Source organism: Diabrotica virgifera, chromosome 4 (genome assembly GCF_917563875.1).
Source record: "Diabrotica virgifera virgifera chromosome 4, PGI_DIABVI_V3a".
NCBI lineage: Eukaryota > Metazoa > Arthropoda > Insecta > Coleoptera > Chrysomelidae > Diabrotica > Diabrotica virgifera.
Genome location: NC_065446.1, coordinates 37,355,310 through 37,381,035, shown reverse-complemented (window position 1 = coordinate 37,381,035; position 25,726 = coordinate 37,355,310). Strand labels below are relative to the sequence as shown.

The following is a 25,726-nucleotide window of genomic DNA, read 5'->3' as shown; positions in this document are numbered from 1 at the left end:
TTGACCAACTAATATTTTTTATAATTATGTTTTTAATTTTAATTTTAAATTAATCACTTTGATATTTATGTCACATTTCTGGTAAACGTTTACAGACTTGCCACTACTGGCGCTCGCGAATTTGTAAATATCCCCTCTACGTACGAGCTCACAGCGTATAGACCCAAGGTTCATAGATAGGAGGCCCAATCTATTAACCTTGGTATAGACCACCGATCGACTGTTTCCATCTTGTTTTCATGCTGTATCCGCGTTAAGCTTGGCCCAAGGTCAATAGATTAGGGCGTCTATCTATGAACCCCTATCTATGAACCTTGAGCTTGGCCGAGTATAGGGCTTTTCATCGATTGTCATTTGTTTCGAGCTTCTGTCATAAGTTGTATAAACTGTGTATAATATTAATATACACGGATTATACGACATTTGACAGAAGCTCGAAACAAATGACTGTGAATGAAAAGCCCTTAATATGTCAATGCGAGCCATGGCCCAGCCAATCAACAACGAATTATTTTATCAATTTTTTGGAAAGGTGAAGACAGAAGACATTTATATTTACATTTTCTTTAATAATAATATACCACCTCAAATAATGCTGTCATTAATCTAGAATCTAATCTTTTATTATCAAGACAAATCTATACAAACTCTTCGCCATATATAGGCAACCAATATAACATGTTAAACTATGACCACAGAAAAAGAAACAATAATTAGGGGTAACCGAATAAAAGATGTTTATATAGAGGTAAAAACAAAAAGGCAGGTCATAAATTAAATCACATATTCTGGGACCAAAAATAGTTCGATTGAAACTAACTTGCATTAGTACAAATGTGCATATAAATAAAGTTCCATTTAAGTTACAAAATGAAAATTATCGATTTTTTCTAATATATCGAAAACTACTGATTTTTTAGTGAAAATGGACATGTGACATTCTTATGGCAGGAAAATCTTTTAAAAAAATTAAAGGTAACTTTACATTATATTGATTGTTTCCCACCTTTATACGTATCAGAGGAGTATGTCAACTAAAACTGTCACTGTGACAGTGGTAGTTGCGAAACCATAGAGTTATATATTAGCATAGAGAGAGTGTCATTCAGAGCGAAGTGACGACACCATCTTTTTTATTTGGATTAGTGCTATTTCACTCTTACGCATAGTAAAGCTGTTACAGTTGTCCTCTTCCGTGCCTATCTTCACACTGAATGTCATCGTAGATTTTCGATACAATGTGTTAGAAAGAGATGCCGCAAACCAGTCCACGAGATCTTGTCGTCAGGAAGCGCGGAAGGTAGGCTCCCTCTATGTTAATATATACCTCTATGTGCGAAACTCGTCCGATACGATAAAAGGTGGGAAATAATCAATATAATGTAAATTAATAGGTTATTATCGCTAAATTTCCCAGCTCGACTAGTTTTATTTCTTTTTATCTCACAACTTAATACGTTTTCCATCTTTTGTGCTATTTTGCCTGTTATTACGCGCTCATCACTGTATAATAGACATACTGCTGAGCAAAGTTTATCAAGTTAAAAATCTACTTCAAAATAAGAAGAAATATATAGGACATAAGTGTACGCCATGTGTACGCGGTCTAGATTGAACTAGCCGAAATAGTTTTGACATTTCAGATGCGTGTACAATCATTGATAGAAGAAAGCGTTGAGCGCGAAATATCCATTATGACATACGAAAAAAATCATGTCCAACGAAAAACCGAAATCTTTTGGTAGACCCGATGAGAAAAAACAACCAGTTGGTAGACGGTTCCAAAGATCTAGCGACCAGACAGGCTTATCTTCATCTACACCAGCGGAAAATACAAGAGCAGTAAGTCTTTGATAATTTCACAATAAACTCTATATACAGGGTGTCCCCATAGAGGTATATATTAACATAGAGGGAGCCTACCTTCCGCGCTTCCTGACGACAAGATCTCATGGACTGGTTTGCTGCATCTCTTTCTAACACATTGTATCGAAAATCTATGATGACATTCAGTGGGGAGAGATTAAATGTCCAGCAAACGACGGCAATGTTGCCAGATTCCTTTTAGCGGGAATTTTAAAATGGTTTTAAATTTGACAGTTCTGTTTTCTCAAGTCAAAGTCAAAAATCTTAACCTTACTTTTACAAGTGATTAGGATTATTATTATTTTATTTACATGTAAATTGAAACAATAAATATTGTGCTGTGTCATAATTTCAAACTCATTATGTTGCAGTCTTTTCCAGTTGATAAAATTGCAATTCAAAAACTTTAGGTAGGTACATGTAACTTCCACATTATTATTTTTTAAGTAGGTATTAAGGTTGATGTTGATATCAAAAATTTAGATTTCAAAGATAGTTTTATGTAGGTAGATACTAATAGAGTAATACTAGATAATAGATTAGATACAAAGTAAGCTGTAAGTAGTATAACTGCCCATGTAATCACCTGTTATGTTGTTTTTTTAGATTTGCACTGTATGGATGATGGCACAGGAAGAGAACAAGAGTACAAGAACATGAAACATCTTATTATGAATGTATATGTATGTGATCCTCAAAAAATTATTTTACAAAACAAGATAGAGAAAGAGCTTTAAAATCCCAAGGATCCTGCAATTTTTATTTGGTGTACTAGTCGAATAATAGTATCTAAAAATATTGAAACTATTTTAAAACATATTACGGACACGAGGATGATATAGAGCACTTACATAAATACCAAAATCAGATAAACATCTCTTCAAAGTTTATTTTGAGACTTTCTTCAAAAATGTAAGTAAAATATTTGCATATCGATGGCGGAAAAGTAGTAACTGAAAAAATTTTATAACATGAGTTACTTCAGTTTTCGCTTTAGAATAAGTGTATCGGCAGCTATTAAACAGCGATTACAGCTGGGAAAGTTTCCGGAAGGCTTCCAAAAGGCTTTCCCAGCTCTAAAAGCTGTTTAATAGGTGCTGATACACTTATTATAAAGCGAAAACCGAAGTAACTCATTTTATACAAATTTTTCAGTTATGAGGTCCTGCCTTTCCGCCGTCGATATACACAATATAATTTAAAACAAGAATGTTACCACTAAACCACTTTTTTAAATATTACTCATGAATATTTAGTACAGTTTACAAATTCAAACTAGTGTGTTTGATTCTCCTATACCTATATTTTACTTTTTTAGTAAACTTCAGACTGTTCAGGATAGCATAATAGCATAGGAGGCGAATTAAAAAGAATTAACTTACTTACAAGAAAAGATATCACAAACATTAGACTCTCTTATGGCATTGATTTGAAAGATGGGTATATGTACAATGACGATGCAACCAGTGTTTATTTTTGGGTTGAATGCTTACAGACTCATGTCCAATATTATTTTACAAACAACAGGGCATACTAATGGATATTCATTCTGAATTTAACATTTATGATTTTTGTCTTATTTTCCTTAATACTGTGCCAAAAGGAAATGTTAATTAAGTTTGGTAAATCCTTTATCGCAATCGATGGAACTCATGGGCTCAATTCCTATGACTTTGAACTTATGACAGTATTAGTAAAAGATGAATTTGGGAATGGATTTTGTACTGCTTTCTTATTTTCAAATAGAAAAGATACCTACTTTAATTTACCAATTTTTTTAAATACATGTCTGTGTTGGTATTATATGTATAGTCAAATGTTTTCATATCGGGCATAAGTGACACCTTTTACAATGCCTCGTCAAATGTAATGGGTATTGCTCCTAATAGACTGTTAAGTGCCTGGCACATAAATAGGGCATGGTAAGTAAATCTTGAATAAAATATCTGATTCTGAAAAAAATCCTATTATGTATACAAGATGTATTAATGATGGTTTAGAGAGTATTAATAGCTTTTTGGGTAGACTTCTAAGTGATGCAGATACATACAATTTTAGTAAGTATTTCCAGTAGAACTACTGCAATAACATCCAACAATGGGCGTATTGTTATAGGAAGGGGTTGTGGAATTAATACCAATATGACCATTCAAAATTTTCATAAAATTTTGGATAAAAGGGTATCCATTAGTTGTTATCAGTTAAGTTTAAAACTTGGCACTCATGGAGAGCTATACCATAATATATAATAGGTATATCTCATAATATTACATCTCATATTGTTCACTACAGTAGTAATGAGTGAGCCTGCATACACAGAACCATAATAATATATTATAGTTTGTGTATGCAGGCTCACTCATTACAATAGTGAGCAATATGAGATATAACATATTATAGTATAAGTCTCTGTGCATGACCAGATTAACATGTTTGGTGCCCATCTCAAACAAGCTCCACTTGGCTGGTACCACATACTTAAATCATTTATTTAGTTACACAGTACTACTCACATAACTTATGTGTCGTCAGTACCTTCCGTAAAACCTTCGTGATGCTACCCATACGTCATGGCCACTGAATGTGTTAAAGCTTGTTAATGTAGGAGAGTTATACTAAAATATATATCTTATATTATATTGCCTTAAATAGAAAAAATATCTTATTTAAATTGTATCCATGTAAGTTTTGATTTAATGAAATAAACCTTTTAATCAAAAAAGTGTTGTTTACTTGTGTACACCCAGCAATATCCTGATCATAGATAAATAATAATATAGTATTACCGGATCCTGATATGCAGACGCCAATAGGGCTTTTCATTGATTGTCATTTGTTTCGAGCTTCTGTCATGAGTCACATAATATTAATGTATCTACGTCATACATCTTCGGTTTGTATCATTGGTATATACCAATAATGTACGACGTAGATATATTAATATTATGTGACACATGACATAAGCTCGAAACAAATGACTGAATGAAATGCCCTATTGAATAGGGCTTTTCATCGATTGTCATTTGTTTCGAGCTTCGGTCAAGTGTCACATAATATTAATATATCTACATCATATGTCTTTGGTTTGTATCATTGGCAATATCAATAACATATGACATAGATATATTAATGTTAGACAACACATGACAGAAGCTCGAAACAAATGACTGAGTGAAAAGCCCTATATCATGTAAATACAAGTGATAAAGATGTCTTTCTACGGCTAAAATTGCACAGCCTAAAGACATCATTTATGTAACTTCTTAAGCCGTCACAAAATGACTGCAATAAGAAAATAGAATTTATTAACTCGCCTCGCCCCCAGGCAAAGTAAAGGTGCTAGGCCACTAAGAATGTTTTTTTCAATTTTTTTTTATTTTGCGGCTTTAGCGCTTAGCTATTTAGCCAGGTACATGATGAGAATTAATACTATTATAATACATATTAAAACTAATTCAAATTACTAGTAATTTTATTAATATTCTGAATAATTATGTAACCACTTAATACTAAAATAAAAAAGTGTCCATCTATACTATCCCAACATTTTCACCTTTGAAATCGTAAATTTCCATTCCCATTAAAAAATAATTTGTACTGTATAAGTATATTTCTTTTGAGCTTCATTTTTTTTTTCAAAATACTGCAACACGAGTTTTAAATTATGACACAGTACAATACTTGTTTCAATATTTACATGTAAATAAAATAATCCTAATTACTTGTAAAAGTAAGGTTATAAATTTAAGAATACCAGAACTCTCTTTTAAAACCAAAGTGTCATTAGACTAATTTTAAAATTCCCGCTAAAAGGAAAAAGGTAAATCTGGCAACAGTGCCGTCGTTTGCTGGACATTTAATCTCTCCCCATTCAGTGTGAATATAGGCACGGAAGAGGAGGACAACTGTAGCAGCTTTACTATACGTAAGAGCGAAACAGCACTAATCCAAATAAAAAAGATGGTGTCGTCACTTCGCTCTGAATGACACTCTCTCTATGCTAATATATATAACTCTATGGGTGTCCCGAAAAGATTGGTCATAAATTATACCACAGAGCCACAGATTCAAGGATCAAAAATAGGTAAGATTGAACCTCACGTGCACACAAAAAAAGTTACAGCCTTTTGAAATTAAAAAATGAAAATCGATTTCTTTTCATATATCGAAAACTCTTAGAGATTTTTTATTGAAAATAGACATGTGGCATTCTTATGGCAGGAACATCTTTAAGAAAAATAACAGTGATATTTGTACACCCCATAAAAATTGTATAGGGTTTTGTTCCCTTAAACCCCCCAAACTTTTATGTACGTTCCAATTAAATTATTGTTGTGGTACCATTAGTTAAAGACAATTTTTGTAAAACTTCTTTGACTCCTAGTATTTTTTTGATAATCCAGTTTTTATCGAGATACGGCTTCTTTTTTAATATGTTTACATACAAATTTTATGGGGGTTTCGTTTCTTTAAACCCCCCAAATGCTTGTGTACGTTCCAATTAAACTATTAATGCGGTACCAATAGTTAAACACAATGTTTTTAAAACCTTTCTGCATCTTATTATTTTTTCGATGAGGCACCTTTTATCGAGATGTGGCTTCTTGTTTAATATGGTTCAAAATATACCTAAAAATGTAAATTATACTAAAATTTTCATATTATTACCAGGTCTCTTTATAATCGTACTTAATCGAAATATCTCGATAAAAACTGGCTTTTCGAGAAAGTACTAAGAGGCAAAAAAGTTTTAAAAATACTGTGTTTAACTAATGGTAGCACAATAATAATTTAATTGGAATGTACAAAAAAGTTTGGGGGGATTTAATAGTCCGGGCTGTATCGTCGCCCCCGCTAGCGAAATTATTCAGATTAGATTTTTTTGCACAAACTTGCTCAAAAAGAGGTCCTTATAACATATCCACAGGGTGCCGGGCGGTGCCGTGGTCGAAGAATTGTTTAAACAATTTTTTTAAAACAAATTCATAAAAATATTTTTTTCATTTCGAACAATATTTTTTAGATAATTTGAGTCATTCTGACCAAAAATGTCTCATGTCATTGTTCTCTAAAATTGACTGTTGTCGAGTTATATGCGAGTAAAATTTTTAAAAATGCGAAAATGGCCATTTTTAAGTCTTAATAACTCGATTAAAAATTATTATTATGAAATTCAAAAAGTGACCAAATCAAGTTTCAAACCCATTTTTCAAGGTCCTGAACAGATTTTTGTCATTATTTTATTACAAAGCTGCTATTTTTAATTATTAACAATTAGCGCTATAGTCCAACTGTATCATAGCTCCCGTTAGCGAAACTATTTCGATTAGATTTTTTTGCACAAACTTACTCAGAAAGAGGTCCTTATAACATATCCACAGGGTGCCGGACGGTGCTGTGGTCGAAAAATTGTTTAAAAAATTTTTTTTTAACAAATTAACAAAAATAATTTTTTCATTGCGAATGATTTTTTTAGATAATTTGGGTTATTCTGAGCAAGAAAGGTCTCTTGTGATTTTTCTCTAAAATTGATTGTTGTCGAGTTATATGGTCATTGTCGCATTTTTCAAATTTTAAATCGCGTAGGTATAATTCGACAACAATCAATTTTAGAGAAAAATCCCAAGAGACCTTTTTTCCTCAGAATGTTCTAAGTTATCTAAAAAAATTTGTTCGAAGTGAAAAAATTATTTTTGTGAATTTGTTTAAAAAAAATTTTTTAAACAATTTTTCGACCATGGTACCGCCCGGTACCCTGTGGATATGTTATAAGGACCTCTTTTTGAGTAAGTTTGTGCAAAAAAATCGAATCGGAATAATTTAACTAACGGGGGCAACGATACATCCTAGACTATAGCGCTAATTGTTAATAATTAAAAATAACAGCTTTGTAATAAAATAGTGACAAAAATCTCTTCAGGCCCTTGAAGAAGGGGTTTGAAACTTGATTTGGTCACTTTTTTAATTTCATAATAATAATTTGTAACTGAGTTATTAAGCCTTGAAAATGGCCATTTTCCCATTTTTCAAATTTTTATTCTGATATAACTCGACAACAATCAATTTTAGAGAAAAATGACAAGAGACCTTTTTTGCTCAGAGTGACCCAAATTATTAAAAAAAATTGTTCGAAATGAAAAAATTATTTTTGTGAATTTGTTTCAAAAAAATTGTTTAAACAATTTTTCGACCAAGGCATCGCCCTTCACCCTATGAATATGTTATAAGGACCTCTTTTTGAGTAAGATTGTGCAAAAAAAACGAATCTGAATAATTTCGCTAGCGGGGGCGACGATAAAGCCCGGTCTATAAGGGAACAAAACCCCCATAAAATTTTTATGGGGTGCACAAATTTCACTATATATTTTCAGTAAAAAATCTCTAATAGTTTTAGATATATTGGACAAAACTGATTTTCATTTTATAACTTCAAACGGCTGTAACTTTTTTTATGCGCACATTTGTATTAAGATAAGTAGGTTAATCAACCTATTTTTGACCCCAGAATCTGTGGTATAATTTATGACCAATCTTTTCGGGACACCCCGTATAATTTAAAGTAGTCTGTAAGATACTATTTCACCAGGGGGGAATTTTTTTGACAATATTATACGAGTATATTTTTAGCATCATCATCCTCATTGGCTTCATAGCCCAGCTTGGCCCCTGACCTGTTCAATTAATCCTATATATTTATTCATATTTCTAACTTTCGTTCTCTGATTTCTAGTTTCGAGTTGTCTCAAGTCCTTGTGTACTTTGTCCATATATCTTATTTTTGGCCGTCTCTTGGACGGCTTTCCCACCATTTGTTGTTGAATTATGATTCTTGCTGACAGGCCCGGCCCTAGGGATTTTGCCGCCCTGGGCGCACCCCTTGGTATACCCAAAAACTCAAAAATTTCACCATGGCTCTTCATTTGCTGAAATATATCACTTAATGCATTAACGGTTATGTCTATAATTTTTAAACAGAAGTCATCTTTATATCGTGTCTCTGGATCTAGGTCCATACTTTCATCCTCAGCCTCATGGCCAAATTGTCTTTTCACTTTCCTGCTTCTGGCTATTACTGTGCCTCCTTTTCGGGTTCTCAATTTCTAACTTTTATGAGCTCTTTTGCGTCTGTCAAATAGCACTGGAATTTTAAGTCATTTCTGAGAGACTTAAAATAGATTTCCGATTTTTCTAATAAACTTATAGCGTGATACGCTCCCATATCAATACTCTGAATACGCGACTACGTTGACGTGAAGTAAAATGTCGTGCCATATTACCACAGAGCAAAGAAAAGTAAAATCACGGACTTGATTTGCCAAACAGCTTGCCTCATGAGCAACCATTTTATCGTCGTTTTTATTCACAGTGATTTCTACAAGAGCATCGTAAATTTCTTCAATTTGGTATCTAATAAGAGCAATTTCATCAATTATTCTACTTTCCCTTCTAGTTTCGGACAAAGGTTTCAATGTTAGTCTAGAAATATGATTTTTCAGCATAGTCCAACGATGAACATATGCTGAGAAAAAGTTGTAAATTTTTTCAATAAGGAAAAGAAAGAAACTGAAAACTGTGAGGCTTTAGCAGTGTTGAGTGAATGGCTAGAACATGGGACAAAAAATGCTCTAGGATTCCTTTTCAAAATTCTGTTTTGAACTACAAAGTTCTTCACTTCCATGTTTGCCCCATTATCATTCACTTGTCCTCTCATATCTTCCAAAGGTATTCCCAGTTCATTCTGGGACTCTGTAACTTCCAAGCCAGTGGTTTCCACTACAGGCACAAATCCAAGAAAATGTTCTTCAATTTTAACACTTTGTGAACAAGAACCTAAATCGACAAAATGTACAACAATAGTCATCTCTTCCACCCCAGCAATATCAGATATACAATCTAAAATTATGCTATAATACTTTGCTGATTTCAAAAAGTTTTAAATCTTATTTTTGATTTGGTCATGGAGGAGCTGAATAATTTCGTTTTAAATACGTTTTCCATGTAGTGATGCTGCTTGTTACTCCCATTAGTTATTCTCCTAATGTGCTCTTGTAAAACAGAATCAAAATTTTTAAAGAGCTCAAAAAGCTTAAAAATATTACCATTGTTTTGATGAAAATGTTTATCAGAATCGCCCATCCATGGAAGACATTGTTGTGCTAAGAACTGTATTTTTGATATAAGTCGTTGTATTACATTTTTCAAATGGCCAGTTTCTGAATTTAGAACTTTTTGTGTTTCTTCATTTATGATTTTGCCTGATTCTAGTCTAATTGCTAGTTCTACCCACTGTCGCTGTCACTTTAGATGAGCTGGAGACAGCGTGGCTGGACAAAGCTTCAGCCATATGTTTCTAATTATTAAATCCAATATCAGTAAAGTTAATTTTAAGTGAATTTCAGTGAATTTAGTTTAGTTCTGATCCTACTATTTCTATGCGATGAAGAAGAAGGCGGTGTTGTCGATTTTCCGTCGAATAAACCTTGCAATTTTTATTGTTTCAGTTACTTAATTCTCGTTTTTACAGTTGCATTTTTGCCGCTCTTGTTAATAATATTGTTTTTTATAATATTAAAACCATAAGCTATTATTTCTGCAATTTCAAAAATTGGCTCTCCTCTAAAATTTGCCGCCCTGGGCGGCCGCCCAGTTCGCCCACCCCTGGGGCCGGGCCTGCTTGCTGATTCAAAGTTTTCTATGCGCTCCGTGTGACCTATAGGGCTTTTCATTCACAGTCATTTGTTTCGAGCTTCTGTCATGTGTCACATAATATTAATATATCTACGACATACGTTATTGGTATATACAATAATACAAACGAAAGACGTATGACGTAGATATCTTAATATTATGTGACACGTGACAGAAGCTCGAAATAAATGACAATCGATGAAAAGCCCTATTCTCGGTCTGCCAAGCTTCATCAGCTTTTCAGCCAACCAACTACCCACGATATGCGGCAAAATAAACAGTACTAAAATTCTTATGCCTCAAATTTGTATGTGTCATGTGCCGAAACGTATTGAGTGGTTTCTGAACGTTGTTATAACGTTTGTCAATATCACGTTAATGTTAGATACTTCAGTATGATTCTCAGTTTTACAGAAATTTTTTTTATAGTGGAGTACTATTTTCGGCCATACGGAAAAGGTCACGAAAACGGTCCAAGCTTAAAATCAACAATGGTTTCAGCAGGACGGGATAACCTGTCACACTGCCAGGGAGTCTCTTCGAATACTGTGCGATCATTTTTGGAGCTGCCACTCACCAGAACTAACGCCACCAGATGCGTACAAATGGGGAATGCTGAAGGGGTCACCGTCTGCCATTTCGGAATTGAGGACTAAAATTAAAGGTTTTTTCGTGCCAGAGACAGTGGCGGATCTACAAATTTGCCTCGGGAGGGGAAATTTTCCTAAGGGGGAACTTCCAATGAAAAACCAACCAAAAGACATACAAAAGATAAACTCAGATTACATAAAAGACATAAATAATAACTTATAGGCATTAAGTTCCCTTAATTTTTCTAACTAGCGTGTTTATTACATATCGTGTTTATTATAATAACTACAAATATCTGGGAACCTGGGTAAATGAAAACAATGACCAGGGTAGAGAAATCAGTTTAGTTCTATCAGCCGTAGAGGTAACATCGTTTAATAGTGGCTTGTGAATTTAACCAATATAAGTTAAAAGTTAAACAGTTTTTATTGTAAACACAACTGTAAGTAGAAAAACTTAATTTTTAAAAAAGAAATACAATTTACATTTCAACGTTCTACTCAATCGAAACCAGAATATTGCCTTAGAACAGTTGAATAGTTTTTACTATAAACACACCTGTAAGGAGAAAAACCCAATTTTTAAACAAGAAATACAATCTACATTTCAGCGATCTACTTAATTGAAACTTGAGTATTGCCTTAGACAAAAACTTAAGTAATTAGTGGTACCTTTAATAGTACGGTTAATATTACTATAATGGATTTAAATTGTCAGGCATGCCATAAAATTATAACACCGACAGATGGTAGCAAACTGGAATGTTCTGGATGCAAAACAACATGGCACGGTGTTTGTGCTCAACCTCAACCCTTAAATTTTTCACCTGCAACCTTGTTGACATGGAAGTGTCAAAATTGTACCACAGAAGCAGATGCTAGCACAATGCACTTCAACGCAATTATGGCTCAGCTTGCTAATTTAAGTAACGCTATCGCAACATGTAACACTCGAATGTCTGACTTACATAATTTAGTAAATTCTCAGTCGACAAAAATTGACGCTTGCATCTCGGAAATAGCGGTTCTAAGAAGAGAAAACGAACAGCTAAAAATTAAAATCCAGAAAATAGAATCCTCTCCTCCCGAAAATATCCTTATAGAGCTGGCTGATAGAAAACAAAGGGAAAAAAATGTTTTGCTCATGGGTGTTCCAGAAAATACAGAATCCGATGAAGTTAATGCACAACAAATATTAAATCAGGTAGCTCCTAACTTACAAATAGCTTCGCATCGCCGGCTTGGCTTTCCTCGCCAAGATATGAAACCAAGGCCGCTGAAAGTTACTATGATGTCCAGTGAAGATGCCCTTTTTGTTCTTAAAAATAAATCTAAACTGAATCAAAACTCAAACTCAAACATATACATAAAACAAGATCTGACACCTTGCCAGTCAAAATATCTAGCTGAATTACGAACAGAGCTACAAAGTCGTATAGATAATGGGGAGAAAAATTTAACGATTAGATACATAAACAAAATACCTAGAATTACTACAAGAGGAACAACCAAACGTGATAGAGAGGAACAGGAATCACCTAGACGAGAAAAGGGACTCAAGACTTCAAAGCCTGCTTTATGTGGGGCAAACTCATCTGTACCTGAATAGCAATCATTCAAAATAGTATTTTGGAACTGTCAAGGATTTGCCAATCTGGATGAATTTGTTAGAGATTACGATGATTTTTCGGTTTTATGTCTTACTGAAACATGGCTACTTAATGAGTGTAATAATTTGTCAATTGTTTTGTCATCCTATAATGTTATAAGTAGTCCTGCTTCGAAAGAGAAATCCGTGGGCAGAGCAAGCGGTGGTATCTACATATTTTATAAAAATGTATACAACTGTGTAATTTTATAAAAAACACCGTGGTGGCTATTTTGCAGACTGGTTTCTCCTTCGGAAGAGTCTATTATTATTTGCACAGTATATTTTAAACCGTCCTTAGATATTGTGTATATTCTAGAACTTTTTCAAGTATCTCTGTCGGAAATTCTAGAAAACCATTTCGATGTTCCGCTTCTAATTGGCGGTGACTTTAACAGTAGAATATCAGATATTGGAGAAGTTCCGCCAGAGATGCTGGAGGGCACAAATCTATCGGAGTATCGTCTAAGCAATGACATGGTTTTAAATACTAAGGGGCGCCATATTATTGACTTCATGAACACCAACTCTTTCTGTCTACTTAATGGGAGGACTGAGTCTGATACACCGGCACAATTTACTCACATTAGCAAAGCTGGAAATAGTGTAATTGACTTAGCATTTATCCAGAACAGTGCAATACCTATTATCCAAGATTTATGTGTAATGAACCATAACAGCCCTTCTGACCACTTTGGTATACTGGTAACTTGCGTTTCCGACTTTTTTCGAGAAAGTCGTTTCAAAAAAGCACTTCCTATACAAAAAAAAACTATATATCAATGGAATACTGACCTTGCCTTTTTCTATAAAATTTCTATGCAACATTCGAATAAAACGTCTCTTTCTATAAATATTGATGCACAGGAACTATACAATAATCTAATGTCAGCAATCAAAGAAACTGCTTCGCAATTACAACTTTGTAAAGAAAAATCTTTCCCGTCGTGTATCAGGCAAAGTCCTCCATGGTTTGATCATGAATGTACCTCAGCTAAAAACAACATGAAACAAAGCCTCAAAACAGCTAAATCAAATAACTTCCGCGACCCCTATAAAACAAATTTTTTGACATCAAAAAAAGCCTATAGACAAATAATTAAAAAGAAAAAACATATATATTTTCATAACCTGTATTCTCAACTTGCAAACAGCAGGGACTCCAAAACATTCTGGTCAGTGATTAGGAAATTTCGGAAAAATCACAATACTTCTTTTATCGATGTAGACGTATGGGAGCAATTTTATTCGAATATATATCCCCCAAAACTATATCATAATGCCCGTTTTTTTGATGCAAGACATCCCATTTTTGACGCTATTATAACCAGTGACGAAATATATAGAGTCCTAAATAACTGTCCCAATCGTAAAGCACCTGGAACTGACCATATTTCTTATGAATTCTTTAAAAATCTTCCAAATAATTGGATACTGTATTTAACGGGCATGTTTAATAGAATTCTGGAAACAACCATTACGCCGCATAACTGGAGTGAAGTCATTTTTACTATGATATTTAAAAAGGGCAACAGAGATGATCCAGCAAACTATAGAGGTATTGCCTTACTTAATTGTGTTGAAAAAATATTTACTAATATCTTGTTAAACAGACTCAGAGATTGGGTTGAAGTAAATAATGTTCTTCCCGAATGTCAGTCGGGTTTCAGGGGATCAAGGGGTTGCATTGATAATGTATTCACTCTCACTTCTGCTGTACAACTGCAACTACGACTGAAAAAACGCAAAGTGTACGCTGCCTTTGTAGATTATAAGCGGGCTTTTGACTCCATTATCCATCATTTGCTGTGGCAAAAGCTATTTGGCCTTGGGGTGAGTTCTAAAATAATAGCCATTTTGAAAAACATTTATGATAATGCTAGGATGTACATCAAAACTCCAAACGGCTACACAAGACCATTTGATATTTCAACAGGAGTCTTACAGGGTGAACCTTTGAGTCCACTATTATTTAGTTTATTTATTGCGGATATAGAACAGTTTTTTATTAGTCAAGGATCACAAGGTATCTCCATTGATAGCCAAAATCAAATAATAATGCTATTGTATGCTGATGATTTGGTCATTCTTTGTGACTCGGAAGTTGAACTCGGTAAAAATTTAAGTTATCTAGAAAAATACAGTGACAAAAACCAGCTAACTGTAAATGTTGGCAAAACCAAAATTCTTCCATTTGCCCGAAGCGGTCAAATTGGCAATAAAGGCGTTAAGTTCCTATATAAGAATGAAAAAATAGAAGTTGTTAACAAATTTGTATATCTTGGAGTCACCCTAACCACAACATCACTTTTTAAAGCAATGGCCGATACAACAGTGGAAAGAGCAAAACACGCAATTGGTAACGTGATAGGTTTAATGGCTAAAACCAAAATGAATTCTTGGACATCTCGTGTGCAATTTTTCGATTCGCTAGTTCAAAGCCTTGTTATGAACTGTGTGCCCGTTTGGGGAATGAGATATGCTGACCAGTTAGAAAGAATACAAATAACTTTCTTTAAAAAACTTTTACATCTCAGTATCAATACACCTGATTATGCTGTTAGGTTGGAGACAGGAAGAGTAAAAATTTCTTTTACTATTTTCAAGCTAACTTTAAATTGGCTTATCAAGCTATCGCAAATGCATGATTTAAGACTTCCTCTTATTTGTTTTCTGCGTCAGCTTCAAATTTCTTCAGCAAATAATTCAATAAATACGAACAGATACAACTGGGTTTCACAGTTTAAGCAATATTTTCAAATATTAGATTATGAATTTTCTTGGGATGAAAACATCTCTGATTGGCTATTAAAAAACAAGAAAAGCATGTTAAAAAAGTATATGGATATGCTTCATCAAGAAGACATTCAAGCAGTCTCCATGTCAACATTCTCAACTATTTACAAACATTTATCCGTAGATACCTCAGTACAGAAATATCTGGAATTTCAAATTCCCATAAAATACATTCGTGCCATGGCGCAACTTCGAACATCTAATCGCCATGTGTTAAAATTTACCTATAATGGTATAACATATCATATACGACCATCTGAAATCTGTACTATTTGTAACACAAACAAGTTGGAAACTCTTGAACATTTACTGTTTGAATGTCCCATTTACAGTTCAATGAAACCGGTTAATATGGCCCCCCTTAATAATTGCACCGACCTTATTGGTTGTCTTAATAATGTAACTATAATATCTCTGAAAGCAATTTCAATATATATTTGGAATATCATAAAACTTAGATCTTTTGTTTTAAATGAATAAGCTTCAGTTTCTCCTTCATTGGTGTTTATTTAAGAAAACAAGTCTCCATTTCAGTTAGTAATAGCGATTAACTTTTGTTTAAATTTGTTAATAGTTACTTATGTTCTAGACTAGTTGTTAGTTATATTCTGTACTTCAGTTTCTCCTTCATTGGTGTTTATTAAAAAAACCAAGTTCTCCATTTCAGTTAGTGATAGCGCTTAACTTTTGTTTAAATTTGTTAATAGTTATTTATGTTCTAGACTAGTTGTTAGTTATATTCTGTACTTACTAAACTCATTGTTATAAAACTGTAGTTTTTAAAAACAATAAATGTCTATCTATCTATCTATCTATCTAATATTAATATATCTACGACATACGTTATTGGTATATACAATAATACAAACGAAAGACGTATGACGTAGATATCTTAATATTATGTGACACGTGACAGAAGCTCGAAATAAATGACAATCGATGAAAAGCCCTATTCTCGGTCTGCCAAGCTTCATCAGCTTTTCAGCCAACCAAGTACCCACGATATGCGGCAAAATAAACAGTACTGAAATTCTTATGCCTCAAATTTGTATGTGTCATGTGCCGAAACGTATTGAGTGGTTTCTGAACGTTGTTATAACGTTTGTCAATATCACGTTAATGTTAGATACTTCAGTATGATTCTCAGTTTTACAGAAATTTTTTTTATAGTGGAGTACTATTTTCGGCCATACGGAAAAGGTCACGAAAACGGTCCAAGCTTAAAATCAACAATGGTTTCAGCAGGACGGGATAACCTGTCACACTGCCAGGGAGTCTCTTCGAATACTGTGCGATCATTTTTGGAGCTGCCACTCACCAGAACTAACGCCACCAGATGCGTACAAATGGGGAATGCTGAAGGGGTCACCGTCTGCCATTTCGGAATTGAGGACTAAAATTAAAGGTTTTTTCGTGCCAGAGACAGTGGCGGATCTACAAATTTGCCTCGGGAGGGGAAATTTTCCTAAGGGGGAACTTCCAATGAAAAACCAACCAAAAGACATACAAAAGATAAACTCAGATTACATAAAAGACATAAATAATAACTTATAGGCATTAAGTTCCCTTAATTTTCCTAACTAGCGTGTTTATTACATATCGTGTTTATTATAATAACTACAAATATCTGGGAACCTGGGTAAATGAAAACAATGACCAGGGTAGAGAAATCAGGACACGCATTGAAATTGCAAGACAAGCATTTATAAAAATGAAAAAGATGTTTGTTAATCGAGACCTTCCTCTGGAGCTGAGGATAAGAGCCTTAAGATGCTACGTGTTCTCGACTTTGTTGTATGGAGTGGAAAGCTGGACACTAAAAATAGAAAATATAAAGAAGTTGGAATCCTTTGAGATGTGGTGCTATAGAAGGATTTTGAAAATACCACGGATCCAACGAGTTACAAATGCAGAAGTGTTAAGAAGGCTGCAAAAGGCTTGCGAGGTGATAAAGAACATCAAAACAAGAAAGCTAGCATATTTAGGCCACATTACCAGAGGTGCGAAATATGAGATATTAAGGCTCATAATGCAAGGTAAAATAAAGGGTAAAAGATCTATAGGTAGAAGCAGAGTTTCCTGGCTGAGAAACTTAAGAGAGTGGTATAGTCGTACCTCAGTAGATCTTTTCAGAGCAGCCGCCAATAAGGTACGGATAGCTGTGATGCTAGCCAACCTCCGATAGGAGAAGGAACTACAAGAAGAAGAAGCGTGTTTATTGGGTTGAATTTGTCTTTCTGTGGTTTGGGGTTCATGTTAGCTAATCTCTTTTGATGTTTGAACAATTTTTTGTCTTTAACTTTGGACCTTGTTAGGGTGTAAATTTCCTCATTTTCCCGCCTCATAGATCCGCCACTGGCCAGAGGGCATCTTTAACATCTGTTTTATAGGGAACGTGCGTCGTCGTGAATGATGTTTGCAAGGCTATATCATGTAATATAGGTATATAAATAATCATAAACATTTCAATATTCATTTCAGTACTGTTTATTTTGCCGCATACTATATTTGATCCATGGGTGAGCCCTGATCTGGTCAGTTTGAGTTTTATAGACCCGATATTTGGTTTAGTTAGATTTATTCTAAGTATTAATATGTCCACAAGTTTGTTATTTCTTCTTTTTATAGACACAATTCTCTGTATTATATCCCGCATGTGACACTTCTTTAAACTATATTACTTAATTACATAATACTCATTACCTTTATGAAATTTTTAGCAATGCAGGAGAAGGAGGGCCAACCTGCCATCTGATGTTTTAAGACGCCAAAGAGAGGTAAGACATCTATATTTGGTATAGTTGACTGAAAGTAAATTGAAGTGCTTTTATACTTTTATCTTCTTAACATTACAACAGGAGGTACTGTTCCCAGATCAATCAGTTTCTTCTTAGAAAAATTCATGTTAGTAATAGCATAGTTTAATGCTAAAGATTCAGTTAATTCACTCTCGAATTTTGACGGTTCCAATAGGGCTTTTCATTCTCATTCATTTGTTTCGAGCTTCTGTCATATTATGTTGAATGGGAAGCAGAAGCTCAAAACAAATGAATGAGAATGAAAAGCCCTATCCTATAGGGCTTTGCCCTAACAGTTATTTGTTTTGAGCTTCTGTCATATTTCGTATAATCCGTGTAAATTAATATTATAAACGGATTATACATATGACAGAAGCTCGAAACAAATGACAATCGACGAAAAATCCTATTTTGCAATCCACTGAGACAAAATTTTGAATGTGCGATCATAACGACCAGCAATCACGGCAAACGTAGGATGCCGTTAGTTGTCATTCATCTGCGCAAAGGACTAAAATTTTGATGCGCCGCGCGCCGTCACCAAAATGGAACATAGAGAACAAAGGATTTTCACGAAGTGACCCTATACTGATTCTTTAGCATTATACTGTGGTAATAGCACATATTGTAATAATTAACAAAGAAAGAGGAACTATAAAAATAGTTTAATGTCAAACTTTTAAGCAAATTTAGTGTCGAAGTCGTAGCGAACTAAGTAGAATATTGTGTGTTTTATTTATATTTTACACACCAACAATCTAAACTACGTAGGTATTTTGATATATCATCAAATATTAACAAATTACGGATCAGTGTAGGTTTAGATTATTATGTATGTTTTTTCTAAAGATTAGTTTTTATTCAATATTTTCATGACCAACCTAATAAAATGTCACTAATTGTTGTTGCAATTAATGTTTGGCAAAAAGAATCACGAATAACTTACAAATTAAAGCAATAGGGAACTTGCACATTTTTTTATTACATAATAATGTTCAGTATTTGGGTATTTGGCCAGCTCATCGTCGCGGAATAAGGGAAAAATACTTATATTCCAATGACATTATTATCGTATGTCATTGTAATAATATATACCAGTTTGTTGAGATTGGAGTTTGATACAGTTTTTGAAGGAAAGGAAAGAAGGTTTACTATGGAAAATAAAAGAAAACACTATAAGTGTTGTTTAGTACGTTCAAACGATCAAAAACACTTGTGACGTCACATAACTGTATTTTCTACTGACGTTTATAATGTCTAATTTAAAATTATATACATAGGTACAATTTTGTTTACTTTGTTGGTGCAGAATGTAAACATATAGGTAACCATATGACGTCACGACGCGTTTTGGGCTAGCTGCTTTAATTTGAATTTAGAATCGTCTTTAGGGGCCAAACTGAACAAAAAAACAACTTTTTTATCTTTGATACATGTTTTAAATTATGTTCTGTTGTGATTTATAACATTTTTTTCGAATTTAAAATTTTATGCAAGTTCCCTAATAGGTATAGGAAATGCTTAAGAAAAAATAATAAAATACCATAAAATAACTTTTTATTTCTTCTTCTTAAAGTGCCGTCTCCTCAATGAAGGTTGGCTACTACAAATGCAAACTCTTCTCTGCACGTCTTCAACTGTTCTTATTAGCTGTTCAAAATTTAGCCCTGTCCATTGTCGGATGTTTCTGAGCCACGATAGTATTTTCCTTCCTAGTCTACTATTTCCCTAGATCTTTCCTTTTACTATAACAGCTTTTTATTACAACACTAAAATACAGAGTGTTCCATTTAGAAAACTCAGAAAATACTCATTACAAGTTTCAAACAACCCTCTATACCTACCGAAATTAAATATTTCGATGTGTGAATAATTTTTGACAATAATAAATTTTTTATATCACCTCCTCTGTGGCTCAGTGGTAACAGCGCCTACCTTTGGATCGAAAAGTCCGAATGGTCGTGAGTTCGAATCTCACCAGGGTCAGGAATTTTTCGTTTATTATAAATTAATAAATGAAAATAGTTTCTGTCCTTGTGGGATCGGTACTCACCGGAGGAACCGCAGACGTTCGGATACAATTAGCGTCTCTTTTCAAAGTCAATGACGTCGACTTTGCAAACTAACAAGATACTTACTCAACACACACACTACACATGGCACTAATAGGTACTTAACTGCAAAAATTCACCGTACCTACCATGCCAATGGCCATTAGTTGTCGAGGCATTAGCTAAATAAAAAAAAATTATATCAAATTTCTGCAGGGCATTTTCTACAGGGTATATTCATCATCATCATCACTGGCTCGACAACCCTTTCTGGGTCTTGGCCTGTTCCAGGATTCTTCTCCATTCTGATCTGGTTCGTGCTTTTTTTCTCCAGTTTTTTATTTTTAAGGTTATTATAACATTTTCTATTTGTTCTAAATATATCAGCTTCGGTCTTCCTCTTGTCCTTTTTCCTACTGGCATCTGTTTGAATATTTTGTTTGGTATATCGCCTTCTTCCATTCTTTCTACATGTCCCATCCAACGCAGCCGTCCTATTTTAATGAATGTTATGATATCCGGATCCTGGTATATTTTGTATAGGTAGTTCAAAGTTGTACCTTCTTCGCCAAATTCCGTTTTCTTTTGTGCCCTTATATAATGTGTCGCAAGATTTTTCTTTCAAAGGTGGCTAGGAATGTTTCCTCTCTTTTAGTGAGTGTCCAGGTTTCTGAACCGTATATGTGAGTACCGGTCTTATTAATGTTTTGTATATTTGGCATTTTGTTTTTCTTGCGACGTTATCTGATCTTAGTTGCCGAATTAAGCCACGGTAACTTTTATTGGCAATAAATATTCGCCTCTTCACTTCCTACGCTACGTTATTATCAGTCGTGACTAGGGATCCCAAGTATGTAAAGTTTTTTACCCCCTCAATGTTGTATTCTCCTATTGTTATATTTTGTGGCTGCCTTATTTCTGCGTTTTTACTTACCTGCATATATTTTGTTTTGTTCTGGTTGATTTTAAGGCCACTATTTTGTGCAGCTAGTTCTATTCGATTGAATGCCTCTCTCTATCATTTCTCTTCTTGATCTTGCGATTATGTCAACATCATCTGCAAATGCTAGTATTTGCACGCTTTTATTAATGATTGTTCCTCGAGTATTGACTGTTGTGTCCCTCATTATTTTCTCGAGTACGATGTTGAACAAGATGCATGATAGAGCGTCTCCCTGGCGTAGTCCCTTTTTCACATCTATTGTTTCCGTTAGTTCGTTTTGTATCCGGATTTTACTTTCTACTTTTAGAGATTCTTTTATCAGTTCTATTAGTTGTGTTGGTATATTAAATTCTTTCATTGCTTTTATTAAGAATTCTCGGTTTATATTGTCATATGCGCTTTCGAAGTCTATGAAGAGATGATGTGTGTCGATGTTATGTTCACTTGTTTTTTCGAGGATCTGTCGCAGAACAAATATCTGGTCTATTGTTGACTTCTGTCTACAGAAGCCACTTTGGTATTTGCCAACTATTTTTTCAGCGTGTAGTCTAAGTCTTTCATAAACGACCGACGTTGGACATCATTTTGTATGCTGCATTCAGCAGCGTGATTCCACGGTAGTTTCCACATTCTAACTGATTTCCTTTTTTTATGTAATGGTACAATAATACCGCTATTCCACTCCGCTGGTAGCTGTTTATTTGACCATATCTTTGTTATCAATTCATGTATTGTTTTCTGTAGTGCGTCTCCTCCTTCCTTCAGTAATTCCGATGTTACTTGATCCGATCCCCTTGATTTATTGTTCTTTAGTTTGTCTACTGCTGTTCTAATCTCGGCTATTGTTGGTGGACTCTTTTCTCTGTTGTCTGCTTGGTCTAATGGTATATCAGGGTTCGTCTCACTCCCATCTCCTTCAAGCTTTTCCGTAAAATGTTCTGTCCATCTTCTTAGTATCTCTTGCTGTTCTGTCAATATATTATACCTTCCTTATCTCTACACATCGTTGTTCTCGGTTTGAAGTCTTTTCTGCTTTTGTTCAGTTTCTGATAAAATTTTCTTGTCTCTGTTGATCTACTTAGTTCTTGCAGTTCTTTGTTCATATATTCTCTCTTTTTTCTTCGGTGAGTTTTCTTTTCTTCTTTGCGTAGGTGTTTATATTCTTCCTCTGCTTGTCGGGTTCTGTGCCCCCTGTTGCATCAGTACAGGGTACTAAAGGGTATATTGCCACGAAATTAATACAAAAATTATTATCTTATAAACTTCCTCATATATTGCAAAATCTTATATTAAAAAACGAGAAAATCCAGGAGACTTCAAAAATGTAAAAATATACAGGGTACCTATTCCATTTAAAAAGATAATAAATTTGTTCCACCCTGTCAATATGGATGGCTCTGTATATTTGCAAACGTTTTTTTTAAGTATGGTCCTATTTATGCCCCACCTCTTCTTCTTCTTACGGTGCCTATCCGTTCCGGATGTTGGCGATCAGCATGTCTATATGCTGCTGCTACTGCTTGCTCACTGATCATTTCACAAAACTGTAAACGACGGGCATATAATTCTCATTTAGTTCCTGTACTAAATGTACCTATTTTATATGCTACTTACCCCGTACTTAACGTGAAATCTAAGGAACATGTCCTAATGCTGTCCCTTCGGTTTGTCATATTGTATTACCTGCATTACCAGCTTCTTGATTTTTTTTACTAACTCCAAAAATAATGCTTCCTACTATCGTGTTTATCTTGATGTACATTAAATTGTTGAGATGTCATATTGGCACATTTATTGTTCCCGGAAAGTTTTTTTATCTGGTAAATATCGGGGGACGTATGCATATGTGGACAACCTTATGGTGGTCCCTAACATATTATGTTTGCGCCACCTGGCTAGTTTAGAGAAATAAGGAAAAAAAATATCCTGTTGGTGACACAACCATCTCCAGGCCGAAACCAAATTTTTTGAGTAGTATGGATATCTATATTAATAACCTATATGTTTCCTACAGCCGATTTTGATGATATACCTACATAGTTATAAACAAATGAAGATCCAAAAACGGTAAATTTTCGCTTTTTTCGTCTATTACCAAAAAGTTAAGCATTTTAAACAAATTTGAGAGTATGAAACTCATAAACCTTATAAAAAACATCAATACGGCGTTCGCTGAATCCTTATTGGTTGCTTAGAAAATTGCAAAATAAATCATAAATTTTGAGTTTTTATAAATATTCATAACTTATGTAAACATTAACTTAGAACCTTCTTATTACACGAAATGCTGAGACTTCTGGTGCTTAAATCATATCCTAAATTTCAAAGCAATCGGTCAAATAGTTTAAAAGTTTTAACTATTTAGAATGGGAAAGAAGCCACAATATTATTAAAAAATGATTTTTATTATTAACGTTTCGACGCCCAAATCGGGTGCCGTTGTCAAAATACAAAATACTATTAATATAAACAAAAATGTTGTTGCTTAGTAAATTTGGGCGTCGAAACGTTAATAATAAAAATCATTTTTTAATAATATTGTGGCTTATTTCCCATTCTAAATAGTTAAAATTGTAAAAATGCCACAAGAAAATAGCTTCAGAACAAGTTTAAAAGTTATTTAACTTGTTTATCCCAAATAAATTTATTTTGCAACACTGTAAGTCAGAAAATGATGAAGTTACAGTAATACTTTGGATAGTTTATGAAAGAAGAAGATTTACACTATTAATTCAATTTTAAAAAATGACAAAAAATAATTCTAAATATTGCAAAATTATTTTGCAAGAACATGTGAATTAAAAAAAGGGGGGGGCTAACTTCGTCCCTAATTGTCCTAGGACAATTGTTTTTCTTTCTAATTTCTAAATATGAAAAAATAATTTTTCTACGGGTAACGGTTAAAAAGTTATTCTAATTGTTTATAAGTAGGTAAGCAAATAATCAACATGTTTTTGCAAAATAATTTTACACTGTTTAAAATTACTTTTTGTCATTTTTTTTTAATTAAGTTAATAGTATAAATGTTCTTCTTTCATAAACTGGCCGAAGTATTACTGTAACCTCATAATTTTCTGACATAGTGTTGCAAAAAAAAATTAATTTGGGATAAACAAATTAAATAACTTTTAAACTATTTTACCAATTGCTTTGAAATTTAGGGTATGATTTAAGCACCAGAAGTCTCATCATTCCGTGTAATAAGAAGGTTCTAACTTAATTTTTACATAAATTATGAACATTTATAAAATCTCAAAATGTATTACTTATTTTGCGATTTTCTAAGCAACAAATAAGGATAGACATATTCAGCGAACGCCATATTGAAGCTTTTTATATGATTTATGAGTTTCTTATTCTCAAATTTGTTTAGAATGCTTCACTTTTTAGTAATAGACTAAAAAGGGAAAATTTACCGTTTTTGATCTTCATTTGTTTATACCTATGTATATCATCAAAATCGGCTGCAGGAAACATAATATAGGTTATTATTATAGATGTACATACTACTCAAAAAATTTGGTTTTGGCCTGGAGGGGGATGTGGCCTGAAGATTCTGCTACCACTCATAAAAAAGTAACCATTAGTAAGTTCGTATTTTAAAGTTAATAGTCAATTCTTTATTTTTCAGTTATTTTTCAGACGCTTGAGAATGATCCGCAATAGAAATCTTGATCGCTTACGGAATCTCAGTCAACTCAACCCACGTGACGTAGCTGCCCTAAACATGATATTCGAAGCTGACGAATTCGATGACGACGTAGATAGTTTAATTGGAGATCTAAACGAAAATCTCTTCAGTGATCTTCAAAGGCAATTAACTGAAATGAATGCACCAGAGGAGTCAGTTCAGTTTCAACTGCAAAGAAAAAGCGCGATACAAGATATTGTTACTAATATGCTTTCTACCTGCAAGGTATGCAAGCATGCAACCGCCCAAGGTGACTTTTGCGAATCTTGCTCAAAGTCCTCACCATCACGACCTCCTCCACAATAGGGGTGTCTTTAAAAAGAACTGTTTAAAGTTGTGTTCTGATAAAGCCTTATATTGCAGAAAAGTGTTGGTATTATTATTGATAACTTATTTTTTTATGTGTTTGTTTCTAAACGTGTATAAAACAATGCATACTATAATACAGTGTTTGAATTTAACACATTATTAATGAGAATTTCAGGAACACGAGTAGGTACATAGATTTTATTAAGACATAAATTTGACTTCTTTTAACTTCCAAAAATACCTTAACAAAAATATTACTACTTATTTTTGTTCAGTTAGTATTAGCTCTGGATAACTCCGTAGATTATTAGTACATAATCTGATAATAATTCGTATTTTTTATTAT

General features: G+C 33.6%; 1 protein-coding gene and 1 long non-coding RNA gene across 2 annotated transcripts; both read left to right on the top strand.

Annotated features, from left to right (window-relative positions):
• Positions 1 to 1,613: 1,613 nt before the first annotated feature.
• On the top strand, positions 1,614 to 25,514 carry LOC114329933 (uncharacterized). Its single transcript, XM_028279209.2, has 3 exons — positions 1,614 to 1,842; positions 18,309 to 18,365; positions 25,012 to 25,514. The coding sequence occupies exons 1-3, from the start codon at positions 1,714 to 1,716 to the stop codon at positions 25,375 to 25,377; spliced, it is 552 nt and encodes a 183-aa protein (XP_028135010.2). The 5' UTR covers positions 1,614 to 1,713; the 3' UTR covers positions 25,378 to 25,514.
• LOC126883493 (uncharacterized) lies at positions 2,014 to 4,751 on the top strand. The gene is made up of 4 exons (XR_007697671.1): positions 2,014 to 2,276; positions 2,473 to 2,778; positions 3,185 to 4,147; positions 4,220 to 4,751. It is a non-coding gene; the product is annotated as an uncharacterized LOC126883493 (long non-coding RNA).
• Positions 25,515 to 25,726: the final 212 nt, after the last annotated feature.

What these genes read in the sequence shown, in the direction of transcription:
- LOC114329933 (XM_028279209.2), top strand. Translation starts at nt 1,714, where the DNA reads ATGTCCAACGAAAAACCGAAATCTTTTGGTAGACCCGATGAGAAAAAA. An exon ending in CAGCGGAAAATACAAGAGCA is followed by an intron (nt 1,843 to 18,308) that starts GTAAGTCTTTGA and finishes TGAAATTTTTAG; the next exon opens with CAATGCAGGAGAAGGAGGGC. An exon ending in TTTTAAGACGCCAAAGAGAG is followed by an intron (nt 18,366 to 25,011) that starts GTAAGACATCTA and finishes TTTATTTTTCAG; the next exon opens with TTATTTTTCAGACGCTTGAG.